The sequence below is a fragment of the Triticum aestivum genome, chromosome 2D (genome assembly GCF_018294505.1).
Source record: "Triticum aestivum cultivar Chinese Spring chromosome 2D, IWGSC CS RefSeq v2.1, whole genome shotgun sequence".
Classification (NCBI taxonomy): Eukaryota; Viridiplantae; Streptophyta; class Magnoliopsida; order Poales; family Poaceae; genus Triticum; species Triticum aestivum.
Genome location: NC_057799.1, coordinates 406261755 through 406275746, shown reverse-complemented (window position 1 = coordinate 406275746; position 13992 = coordinate 406261755). Strand labels below are relative to the sequence as shown.

Genomic DNA, 13992 nt, shown 5'->3' with positions numbered 1-13992 from the left:
TGCTCTGTCAAAGTCGCTGCGTCGATCTGAGTATGCCATGTGCAGTTCCCTGCGACCGTTGGAGTGACCTTCTCCTTTGAGCCTCCCATCGTGCTTGTTAACGGGCAAACCAACACTAACACCAGGCAGCTGGTCTGCGCCATATAGAAAATTCTCGCAGAAAGAGATGCACTCTTGTGTCAGATAGCCCTGGACGATGCTTCCATCCGGACGGGACATGTTACAAACGAATCCTTTGATGATCCCATTCATCCTCTCAAACGGCATCATGTTGTGCAGAAATGACGGCCCCAAGTCTATTATGTCGCCCACAATATGGACACACAGATGCACCATCACGTCAAAGAACGCGGGCGGGAAGTACATCTCAAGCTCATTCAGTATCACAACGATCTCTTCCTGGAGCCTTCGGAGCTGCTTCAGACTGATCGACTTTTGAGAGATGATGTCGAAAAAGTTGCAGAGACCAATAAGCGTGTCACGGACGTGCTTGTCCATTATCCCTCTAAGGGCAACATGTAGTATCTGCGTCATCATCACATGACAGTCATGGGACTTCATCCCGCTGAACCTTTTCTTGTCCGTATCTAGATATCTGCTTATCATGCCACAGTATCCGGAACTAACTTTGACTCCGGTAAAGCACTTAAAGAATTGATTGATCTCTGCCTGACTTAAGGTGAAGCAAGAAGGGGGGCAATAATCCTCTTTCTTTATTTTCTTGCCATTCTTCTCCCGCGCCTCTGTCTCCGTCTCTGTCTCGTCTGACTGTTTACGAGGCGGCATGTGCAGATCTTCCCTGATATTCAAATATTGCAAGTCTTTTCTTGCCTTCGGCCCATCCTTGGTCTTATCCGGCATGTTCATCAGTGTCGCGAGCAAGCTCTCAAGGACATTCTTACAGATGTGCATTTGATCAAGGCAATGAGGTGTATCGAGTTTGTGCTAGTACTCCAAGTCCCAGAACACAGACCTCGTCTTCCATACCTTCAGCAGCGGCTCCGGCGCCTTTTTCATCGTCTTTCCTGGCGCGGGGCACTCCTTCCAGCTTTTCAACAGCTCATCGATTTCGGCACCGCTCCGCTTACCTGGAGGTCCTCGATGCTCAGCGTGACCATTGAATAGATCTCCACGGTTTCTCCACGGGTCGTCCTGTTCGAGCCATCTTCGATGCCCCATGTACACGATTTTCCTAGACCTGCCATCTTTCCTTGACTTTAGCTGCTGAGACGTCGTATCATCCATGCACCGCGTGCATCCGCAATATCCATGGCACACCTGGCCTGCGACATATCCGTAACCGAGATAGTCGTGCACCGTCGTGATCAGCGCGGCTCTCATGTAGAAATACTCGCCTTTGCTGGTGTCCCATGTCTTGGCCAGTGTTTTCCATAAAGTGTCTAACTCCTCTTGAAGTAGCCCCAGATACAAATTAATATTATTTCCTGGTTGTTTCGGCCCTTGAATAAGCATGCTCATGTGAATGTACTTCGACTTCATGCACAACCAGGGGGGAGGTTGTACATCCATACAAATACGGGCCATGTGCTATGGTTGGTGTTCTGGTTGCCAAACGGATTCATGCCATCGGTACACGCGCCGAGCACGATGTTCCTTGCATCACATTCGAAATACCGATAGAAGCTGTTCAACGCTCTCCACTGGCTTCCATCCTTGACGTGTCTCAGCTTCGGATCATCTCCATCGTCGGGCTTCTTCCTCTCCGCGTGCCAGCGCATTAGCTTTGCTTCCTTGGGATCTACGAAATACCGCTGGAGACGGGGAGTGATCGGTAAGTACCATACAACTTTCTGGGGACATTTCTTCCCGGCCTTCTTGTATCGAGAAGCATTGCACACCGGACAGCTTGTTTTTTCCGCGTGTTCCTTCCGATAAATTATACAATCGTTGATGCATGCATGGTATCTAACATGCGACAGATCAAGAGGGCACACGATCTTCTTGGCCTCATCAACACTAGTAGGACATAGATTCCCCGCGGGAAGAACATCCTTTAGGTACTTGAGATGCTCATCGAGGCTACTGTCGGTCCATTTGTTTTTAGCCTTCGTCTTCAGGAGTTCGAGCGTGAAACTCAAGCGGGTCACCTCAGGATTGCAACCATCATACAATGGAGTGTTCGAGTCTACCACCAGTTGCTCCAGCTTAGCCTCCTCTCTAGAAGCAGCTCTCTCAGTACTTGTGTCCTTGCGAAACAGTGCTTGAACATGAGGGTCCCGCACGATTGAACTTAGTACCGACGAACTCTGCTGCGTGGAGTCCGCGTTCTCTCCGCCGCCATGTCTGGCCCCTTCTACTCCGCCATGTCCGGCCCCTTCTCCGCCGCCATGTCCGGCCTCTTCCCCGCCGCCATTATCGATCATCTCTTCGTCTTGCCCCGTGTCGTCATTGCCTGCCCCGTCGGCGTCCTCAACATCGTCATCCTCATCTTCAATTATCCACCGAGTATAGCCATCCATGAAACCAGTCATGAGCAGGTGCGCTTCGACACGACCATCGTCATAGGGGTCGAGCCAAACTATTCCTTTGCATTTTGGACACAGACATAAAACCTCTGTCCGGTTATTTTCTTTCATGTCCTGCACCGCCGACCGCAACCACCTGTCCACCATCGTTCCACTGACCATCATGAACGTCTGCATGGTAATAATAAACAAATTGATTATAAAAATGCGTGCATGCATCAAAGTCATACAAAAATTCGGCATGACCTTCCCTAAAAATAGGACATATATAGATCTAGAGTTTGCCCGGAATTCGCTGAAACGGAAATAAATCGACATTTCGGCAAAACATAGGCAACTCAAAAGCACAATTTGGCGTCAACACATGCACAGACACAATTTCCATCATATTGCCCAATTATCATATCACACACACATACACATATTTCCATTTTGCAAAAGCATGAAATTTTAATCACCTCTATATCGAGATCGAGCACATGGTGGAGATGAATATGTAGGGAGATCAAAAGTGCACAAAGCTCTTCTTGACAAAGATAGATCTAGTTAGGGGGCAAATAGGCACTTAACTAAATGCTACATCTACCTAGCTAGCTAATTTGGGAGGAGACAACTTCAACTAGTGGAGGGGGAAGGAAAAAGAGAAAGGAGATGCATTAATGGAGGTGGTGTAGTTAGCTAGGAGTAATGAAGAGAGAGAAAGGTAGGTAGAAGAGGGAGAGTAATGGGGGGAGAAGTATTGAGGAAGAAGAAGAGTGAGAGAGGAAGGATGGGAGGCAGGGGAAAGGGAGGAGAGGAGATGAGGGAGGGGAGGATGGGTGGAAAAAGGTGGTGGGGTGCTGTGACCTAGCAGTAGCGCGGGATCGAAAACGCGCTACTGATAAGAGCGTACCAGCAACGCACTTTTCTCACACGCGCTACTGCTAAACAGGGCCAACCGTGTGGACAATTTCAAAATTAGCAGCAGCGACGTGAGCAAAAAAAAGCGCTACTACTATTGATGTAGCAGTAGCGCGCATCGTGACCCCGCGCTGCTGCTAAACTTAGGTTGTTGGTTATTATCGGTCGATTTTTGTAGCAGCGCGGTTTAGCTCTCACGCGCTACTGCTAAGTTTGCATCAGTAGCGGGTTTTTCTTGACCGCGCTACTGCTAATTAGCAGTAGCGCCTCTTTTTGTGCCGCGCTGCTGCTAAGATTCTGTGTATAAGGTTTTCCCTAGTAGTGCATTATCATCGTTACACAATATTAATTAGTGGCATGTCTACGTGAAGACTAAGGACAGATTCATCAAACATGAATTCTTGAGACGTGGTTTCCAGGTGCATAAATTTAGACCATGAATAAGCATTTTGAGATCAATAGGTGACATAAGGAACTAATGAAAAGGAATAAGATTGGATAGACCATCAATACAACTTGGAATAGGAGGACTGTGAACCAAGGGCCTATAACAAAAAAACTCATTTGTTAGCAGCTAAGGGTGTGGGGGAGATCACAAATACCATACAATGTGGTTGATGGACGTCCGATTGATGTAACCCATTTTATGGTCGGCGATCTTAATGGTGAAAGGACATGGATGTCGCCTAGAGGGGAGGTGAATAGGAGTTTTAAAACAATTATGTTTTAGGTTTGAATAAAAGCATAATAAAATAAATATTTAATTTATCAAGCACAAAACCTAAATACACTAGGCTGAACTATGTGCACCAACAACTTGTGCTAAGCAAGTTAAAAAACTATGTGATAGCAAGATGTATAACATGAATCACTATGGCTATCACAAAGTAAGTGCATAAAAAAAGGACTCGGATGAAATATAACCAAGGCACGCGGAGACGACGATGTATCCTGAAGTTCACACCCTTGCGGATGCTAATCTCTGTTAGAGTGGTGTGAATGTACAATACTCCTCAAAATGCCACTAAGGCCACCGTATTCTACTCACGCCCTCGCAGAATGCAAGGTGCCGTGATTCCACGAAGGGACACTTGAGGGCGGTCACCGAACCCGTACAGTTGGTGACCCTTGGGGCGGTCATCGAACCCGTACAACTTACTCGGGGCAATCTCCACAACTTAATTGGAGACCCCAAAGCTTGCCCGGAGCTTTACACCACAATGATCGAGCTCCGCGACACCACCAACCATCTAGGGCACAAGCTCTAGGGTGCCCAAACACCCAAAAGTAATAAGCTTCTCAACTTTCACTTCCACGTATCACCGATGCAACTAATGCAATGACGCTCTTATCCCCAATGACCCTCTTATCTATTCACCCAACGACCAACACCATATCCAGCCATCAAGAATCATCCTTCTCGCTTATGTCCTCTCCGCGGAACTCTTTCCTCCCCGGAAGCCTCGCTACTACCACCGACGTTCGTTATTCCTAGCCGTTGTTGCAACGCTCGCTAGCAAAGCTGCAACCGCACGCCGACAAAAAATACAAGTTGTTGATGTGTTGGCGAGCTGCAAACCACGGCGGAGTTGCAACCATGAGAGGCAAGTGCTAGAAACAGCATCGCCCGTTACTGCTAGCCGCCGGTGCCCAACGAGACCAGTTGGCGGCGGTGCTGGAACCAGCAAAACAGCGAGTGCGACCCGCGCGGCGACACGGGGTTGCTGGAACCGTGAGGCGGAGTGCTGGAACAGGCCATGAAGTTTGCTGGAATCGGGAGGATACTTCTTCGACGGTGAGGTTTTTGCTGCAACCGGCTAGCCTAGTGCTGGAACTGGCCAAACCAGTGCTGCAGCCGCCGACAACAATAGCTGCCACCGGCGACGATGGCCATTTTTGCTGCAACCACGGCCGTGGATGCTGAAACCAGCAATTGTGGGTGCTGCTACCAACGGCAACAACTTTTTCTTTGATATTAAAGACGACAGAGGCACGGGATGCTGCAACCGACACCTGCTAGCGCCGGACGACGCGCGGCCTTGCCTTCAGTGGCGAGCTTGCGCCATGAACGACACATTCCCAAGGCACCGTAGCAGACTACTATTGAAGACGAAGGGGGAGAAAGAAGATGACGCTAGGGGATGGAGCGACACCCACCAGACAACACGCAGCCTTGCCATTGGTGGCGAGCTTGCGCCATGAATGACATGTTCCCAGGGCACCGCAGATCGAAGACGAAGGGGGAGGAAGAAGATGACGCTGGGGGATTGGGGTGGTGGTGGGGGGGGGGGATTGGACATACTCCCTCATTCCATCTATATGGGCCTAATTCGTTTCATGAGGCTAACTTTGACCAAATGTTAAAGCAATAATATATGACATGCAACTTACACAAAGCATACCGGCAAATTCGTATGTGAAAGGAGCTTTCAATGATATAATTTTCACATTATGCATGTCATGTACTATTAATCTTATCAATAGTCAAAGACGGTCTTGAAAAACGCATTAGACCCTATATAGATAGAAAGAGGGAGTATTCGTTTAGTTGGATCGCATGACTCTGGCCTATTTATAATTATTTTGTCTAAGTTGGCTCATTAACTAGCTAGCATGGCAGGGTGGACGGAGAACCCTCCCTCTTTCATTCGTAGTTTTATTGTGGACTGATGACATTCCCTCAAAAGAAAAAGAAAAAACCTAAAGGGGTAAGCAATTGAAGCACCATGAATCAATAGAAAAACACAAAGAGGAATAAGAACATAAAATGAAAATACATAATGCAAATCTGAGACCACGATAATCAAAGGCAAGTCATGAGAAGCATAAAAAAAAAGACAACCTATTCTTTTCCTTTCTTTCTGAAACAAGGATAAGCCATGAGAAGTATAAAAAAGAAGACAACCTATATTCTTTCTGAGCACCTCTATGTGCCTCCAACACCATACATGCTTTTATCATTCGGTATTCCTTCTGGGAAAATGAAGAAAAACCTCAACCCTCTTTTCAGCAGGGAGAAACATCGGTCTAAGCATGACAACTCCCACAGAGCTGAAGTTAACTAAAACATCTCGATTTGTTAAGCTAGACACGATCGTCCCATGGCATCACAAAATACAGCTTGATTCCCACAAGTTCTCAGCGCCGTGACAAACTTTGGTTGATGAGCCCTGTCATTAGCCCCTGCATTCCTCAAGCTTCTGCTGCAGCCTCACGTTGTGCCTTAACTACAAAACAGTGGGAATCTATGTCAGAATAATACACATGGTAAAATTTAACAAGTGGTCAATTCCTAATGTGGATTACCAGAATACTTGAATGATGCACACTGCCACGTAAATGATACCGATATGGTCTCAGAAACATCGGCTGGGTCCCGATTCGTAGACAATGGTCTCTTTCTAAGCCCCGTAAATCATTTAGTATGCCTCATCAGAAGTACAATGATGATGGCAACCAATACTTTCATGGTAAACAACATCATCAATTCATTTTGCTGATATGATGCGCATTGAGGATATACTCCCTCCGTCCCAAAATTCTTGCCTTAGATTCCTCTAGATATGGATGATTCTAATACTAAAACATGACTTGATACATATGTATTTAGACAAATCTAAAACAAGAATTTTGGGATGGAGGGAGTACAATAACTAAAGATGAACTGGAAGTTTTAGGAACTGCTTTGGCGAAACTGAAGATGAACCGAGACCTATGAGTACCTATCGGCTAGCAAACTAATTAGAAGGAAAAACCTTAAGCACGTGAGTGTGTACTGAAAGCCAAATAATGTTGATGAACTAGAACAAGAAACATAACAAAACTTACACAATCAGCTATCTCTTCCTGTTTCAGAGGCGGAACTACTTCGTCTTCTTTCCAGCCAAGAGATTTCAGGAAAGCCATTTCTTCTGGACTAGGTTCATCTTCAGTAGGATATGATTCCTCTTCCCCAGCTACAATGGGCACAAACAACAAACCGGCATCACCATAGCTGGAGTCTGCCTTTGCGGAACCATCATTTATATCTGCTGCCATAATGGCCAGAGTAGCTTCAGCCTTGTCTGCCTGAGGCGCCATAGATCCATTTTCGGCATCAGCATGATCTGATAAAGAGTTGGTATCCTTGACAGCTGCAACCCCATGGGACCCATGATAAAAAACATCAAGAGGTTCCAAAGATGCCTTTGTTTCCTCATTGTCAGAGAGGTGTCGCTGAGACCCATCACAAGAATTTGCATCCTCACAAGAACTACTTCCAGTCTCAATACACTTGATTCCAGCGTCAAACAAGGATAAATCAAGACATGGGTTCTTCTGTTCATTAATCAAGCTAGATGAGGACCCAATACCCGTGCTTGAACCATTTAAAGACTTGCTCCGCAGAAACTCAAAGAATTTATGCTTGGCTTTTGTTATTGATTTTCTCTCACCAGATGGACCTTGTTGTAATTGCAAAGGGAGGCCATTTATGACACCTTTAAGCTTTTGGTTGACAAGGGGCTTTTTCAGTGGTTCCACTGAAGAAGATCGACCTAGAATAGGGCTTAAAGGATTGCTAGTGGAGTCTTTTGAGGTATTTGCAGCACCATTCTGCTCACGGGTCAGGACTTGAAAGGATCCTGGTTGAGATGGCTTGGCAACCTCAGATTTGACTGGAGTACGAACAGAGGTATTGGAAGACTGTGCTGACAGTTGGGGTGCAGTTTTGATAGAACCATTAGAATCCCCAGCTCTTGCACCTTTCGTTTTTAACCTATCTGACAAAGTAGATACCTGCAAAGCATTAAGGAATAAGGGCAAACCAAAGTGTATTTTTTTCAGTACAAGGCAACACCACTCCATATCAACACACACAAGAAAACACTCCAGAATAAGTGAAACAGAAAACCAGCCAGAAGCACATATAGAGGATTTACTTTATGCAACCTTCCCCAAAATGTAGACATGCCTGAACAAACTACGGTGTATTATATCAATTGCATGCTTAATGATCAAATGCTGATCAAGTAATATACAAAAGGGAAGTTTCTGTCAGTTTTGTTGTGTGGTGGAATATTTGTTGATGTTATAGTATCAAGAAAATGTTTAGTAGTTGGCATATACTACTATGAAATAAAATAAAATATGGATCATAAGCAGTAATATTGACAAACTCATATAACATGGAAGGTCAAACACACAAAAAAATTATCCCACTAAAATTCTAATAATAGAGTTCTCTTAATCTAAGTTCTTTGCGGGGAACATAAATACATAATCTACATGCACAGTAATACTAATAATTTCTTTCAGGTGTTCATGAGCCAAACAAGTAAGAGAAACTACAAAACTCACACTACCAGTTAAGTCTTACATCAGAACAAACAGCTTCTATGTAATGAGTATTTCAACTGTTCTAACGATCAATACGATTCATAACTCAATGCTACAAGAATAGAAGTTTCTGACTTTTGGATCACTATTCCTTGTAAATTAGTTCAGAACCAAACTGCGTATTTAAATAACAGGTGTACAAAAATATAAAGGATGATAGATTTTACAACAGAAAAACATATCTCCTAATCTCCAGCGCGTACGTTCAAACTACCAACTAATATGTATCCATACTTACACCACATCATGCATTGCATTTACATAAATTATTATGCTATGAAGACCCTCAGGTAACTGCCACATCCGCTTCATGGATACTTGCAGTTTGCAAAGAACATGAAGCGACTGAACCAGCTTACGACCATATCTTGTAAATATTATGAATATGATCACTAATGACATGCGTAATTTAGGACCAGACAATTGTAAGGGACATTGATGAAGCAGATTCCTGACATAGAAACAAAATTGAATTGTTCATCCATGAATAACAGTCCGATACTACTTGATCATGCAAGACAAAGAAAGTTGAAATTATGCTTGTGATGATCTGTCTTTCAAAAGCAAAATTACAAAACAGACAGTGTATCCGAGAAATTGCACGATTTAAATACAACCATGGTAATCACACAAGACACAAACAACAAAACAAAACAATTGATCTCACAGCGAAGGCAATGTACAGAGTGCATACAGAATTTTTGTTTGATGAAGGCGTCAGAGGTCTTAGAATACACTGCCTCATAGTTCTTTCTTCAATCTTCTGAGCGTCAATCGATAGCTGGGTAAAAAAAATGATATTGCACACGAAACATTAATTAGATTAAGTGAATGGTACAAAATGAGCATGATCATAGACCAAAAGGAGTAAACAACACAAGATATCATATTCAGTACATAATACATTACCTGAGGTGTGGTGGAAATTTTTAATGGAGTCTGCATTACTGTTTCAGCCATGCTTAAGGCAGTCCCACAGTTCGACACTACAAGCTGCTGACTGGAACCAGCACGTGATGAAGCAGAAGAGGTCTGGGTATTACTTGGCTCACTAAGTCCAGGGACTTCTGCTAGCACTGAGTTCCAGCCATCAGGCGCAGTAACCAATGGTATGCTCTGAATTGGGGAGCCAATTCCAGGAGATGGAACTCTAACTACATCATGTTTTCCATTGTTGTCCTCAGAACTAAGGTGTGGGAATTCTCGCTCAAAGGACATGCCGCCAGCATCCTTTCTAGATAGATTACCATTGTCCAAACTTACTCCAGATGCTCGATTCAATGTGTCCAACTTTGGACGAATGCGATTAAGCCTATCGCTTTCGGGTCTGCATGAGTTAAAGGGCCCAAAGCCATCACGCAGTGGGTCACCTGCAAGACCCAATCTACTCTCCCAATCACGGAAATCAGAATCCTTGTCACAACCCCTGTCCCTGTTGCTCCTTCCAAAACTAGCATACCCTCTTGACTTCACTGTGCTATCCCGGTCATGCCGTCTGGACACACTTGGGCCAGAACCCCTGCGGGAAGAGGACTGTTGGGAGCTCCGTTCACGATCACGGCCTGAAGATCGGTTTCTTGATGAAGCACCCCTGTCTTGATCATCTAAAAGCATTCAAGTAACAGCTCATTAGCAAATATACATCATGTGTGTAAGCTTAGAAGAACAGTCATTTAAACGAGGTTCATATATGTTTAGCTAAACCATGCAGAGTTAAACCAAAGCAACCAGAAAGACGTGGCAAAAATTGTTGAAGGAACAATGGACATCAACCCTTACTACATGCCAAGTGCAAGAACAATAAAATTCATACGCATTAATGCAATATATCACAATACAAAAGGCCGCATCGTTGATGTAATACACTATACAGTATGATTGGTATCTCACATAACGGTCCCCAGGTACTACACATGTGACAACAAGCAACAAATGAGTTTACTAGACATATCAACAAAAGAAAATAATTTTAAAATAGCTATTTGTGACTACAAGAGCAAGCTTCTGTGCCTTGAATCAATAATTACATTTGCCACACCAATGGACAGCTAAAAACTGATCTTGCACAGATGAAGCTTCGGACCTTGCGTCCTGGGCTCCTTGCAGCAGGCCAATCTACTGCACACAGTTAACTCCCAGTGCCTCTCCACTGGGCAAACCCCAATATACAACCCGAGACTTGTCTCCAGGCCAAAGCAAGTAATATGAAATGGTGCCTTGGACCTCTTGGTCATGAACTTTCCATTTCAGGATTTGTGTGATTGCAGGCAGTGAGATTGCAGAGACATGGTGAAGTGAAGAATACATTTATAGTTATTTATGCGTTAACTTTTACATACTACTCCCTCCATCCCAAAATAAGTGACTCAACTTTGTACTAACTTTATACTAAAGCTAGTATAAACTTGAGTCACTTATTTTGGGACGGAGGAAGTATAATTTAATTCATTAACCATTTGCTTGGTCTAGTTATGCTAGTCTGCTAATCAAAACAAGTTATAGTACGAAATACCAGACCACATTTTGCTTCTAGCCTAATATAGCTCTACTTCTGCTAGTACACTACAATAAACAATACCATAGCAATTAGCAAGTTCAGTGAACATGCACATTCCACTGCACCAAGGAAAGAAAATTGTCTATTGCTAAAAATGTTTTGCCTACCCCTTAAGCTACTTAAATTAGAGGTATCAACTATGTATATATTTGTGTATGGAGAAGGGCATACATTCTACTATCTATTTCCATATATGCAGGCAAGAAAGGCAAGCATTTAAGAATGATCAACAAAGCTGCAAGCCTGCAAGGCATGAGATATAGTCATGATATATCAACTACACATCATGCCTCTCTCCAAGCAATTCTTAAGAGGTGATTCGGCCTAATCCTCACGCACTCCCTAGTACATTTGGCATTACACGGACTGCTGATGCATTATGGCAACATGGCTAACCAACATGAACAAGTAAACATTCCCGTCCAAGAAAGTCTCTGAAGTCTGGACTGACTCCAGCGCAATAGCCCAATAACTACCATTAAATCATTTCCAAGTAAAATAATATTTAATTTAATAACACTAACCGCAGTTAAAAATTACACACACTGATAACCATCACTTTACCATGCAACAGCACGAGGCTGATGTGCTGATGTAAACAATGTCTCTGAAGACAGATTGCTCCATGATTACCACAAGTCCAAAATTACGCATTTATGTGACATATTACACTTGCTTCATGTTTCATGCAACAAACATATTAAATAAAGCGCTTCACAGTACAAGCATTGTCCTTGAATCAGACTCATGCCAATACTGGTGGTAGGAAGGTTGAAGAATGATCATTGTTCTTAAAAAAATGGTGAGCTAGCAGGCAGCAATTGCACACCAGAAGTGCACTAACTTCACCATGCATAAATGAAAAAAACACCACCCAGCATAAAAAAGTCTAAGAACTAATAACAGCTCGTGTAAAATTATCCAATACCACTAGAAACGTATGCGATTCGACTACTATAATAACAATTAATCTTGCAAAACTTTCTATAAGCAGCACTAACCCCTAGCCGTTATATGCATCAAAATGGTAAATTGAAGGAAAGGCAGCTCACCTGCACGGGGCGAAGTTCCTGGCCGGAAGCCTGTGGCAGCTACTGTCGGTGTGGCAACCCCGCGCACCAGCCATTCTGGTTTCAATGAGGGCTCACCTCGGTCCATGCCAGCAGGCGCAGTTCACCATCTACGCGCCCCAGCAGCAACGTCCGGTCCGGCACAGCAATGAAACCACCACCACTACTACCACCACAACTACCTTTCACTCCTAGTCCTAGTCAGTCACTCAGGGTGGTGCCTACACACGATTCAACAGCACATCCGCAGTTCCGCGCCCAGTCTCCACTCGGGCGAAGCCGAGACCACCAAAGCCTAGCCCCCAGGGGCGGATCTAGATGGTGTGCCGGGTGTGCAGCGGCACACCCAGATGTTTTGAAGGTCAGTGGGATTTAACTAATCGCTGGATGAAAACAAGCTCATACCTCAAACCCCAATGGCTAGAGACTGCGGGCGGGGTGGAGACAGCAGGAACGCGATGTCCCGAGGAGGAAGGACGGGAACGGCGATGGCGGCCACGCGCGTGAGAGGCGGGCGTGGGGGTTTGAGGCGTCGGCCGTGACGCTAGGGTACGGCGCGGCGGCGGCGGCGGCTCTAGGGCACGGTTTGTAGGTCAGGACTCGGTGGGAAGAGAGAAGATTGATCAAGCAGGAAGCGGGCTGCTCGGGCTCGCCTCGGCGGGCGAGCGACCACTCTCCGTACGGCGCCCTCGATGGGTCTCGCCGTGAAATCTGCGGAAGGCGGCGGCGGCGGCGTCGGAGGATTGGGAAATCTCGCGGGGATTCGCGGGATTGGGGAAGCACTTGGGAAGGGATTCGGAGCGCCGATTTTTCGAGAGGATTTATCTTGCTCGGAATTTTTGTGGGCTTGTGAATTCCGTAGGGGGTGTGTGGGTTTGTGTGGTGTGCTTGTTCGTCTTGGACGGGAAGGAGAGAAACCCTATGCAAACTGTGACTTCCTTCGGCCTCCTCCGCCCCCTTCCCTTTCCCGGATGACGGTTGAATTCCTATCTGGTTTTCCTTGCCTTCTTTTCTTTTCCTTTTTTTCTTTTTTTATTTACACGCAAGAAATTTATCGCGTCCGTCTCTACCACAAAAAAAGATTAGCACGTCAAAGCTTACTGCCAAAGTAGTGCTACGACCAAGTTAAAAAAAAAAAATAGTGCTACGAGAATCTGTGATTGGATGGTTAGAAAAACAATGGCCAGTGCTACGAATCAGCCGGATGATTTCTTAGAGAAATCATCTGGCTAGGCAGCCGTCCGATTAGCGCTCTACTGGCCGTAGGATTACAGCTGTGCCACGACAGTATTGGGCGCGCACGCAGCGCTGCTGCACCCAGCGGAAGCTCCACTGCAGTTCTCATGTCGCACGACCGGCGTTCGGCAAAGCTCCAATGCAGCACCGACGATGTCCGGCGGAGCTCCAACGCAGCATCGACACGTCCGGCGAAGCTCCATTGCAGCACCGACGGCTTCAGTGCAGCTCCGGCGACCCTCCATTGCATCTCCGGGCGGCTTCAGTGCAGCGCAGCTCCAGTGCAGGGCCGGCGACGCTTCAGTGCGGCTCCGGCGGCTTCAGCGCAGCTCCGGCGACCCTCCAGTGCAGCGCCGGCGATGCTTCA

At 45.5% G+C, this 13992-nt stretch overlaps 1 protein-coding gene across 1 annotated transcript; it reads right to left on the bottom strand.

Moving 5' to 3' along the window:
- Positions 1–6212: 6212 nt before the first annotated feature.
- On the bottom strand, positions 6213–13341 carry LOC123053438 (uncharacterized). Its single transcript, XM_044476919.1, has 5 exons — positions 12372–13341; positions 9672–10366; positions 9457–9543; positions 7215–8162; positions 6213–6613 (listed from the first exon to the last, which is right to left on the bottom strand). Exons 1-5 carry the CDS (start codon positions 12475–12477, stop codon positions 6563–6565), a joined length of 1887 nt encoding a protein of 628 aa, XP_044332854.1. The 5' UTR covers positions 12478–13341; the 3' UTR covers positions 6213–6562.
- Positions 13342–13992: the final 651 nt, after the last annotated feature.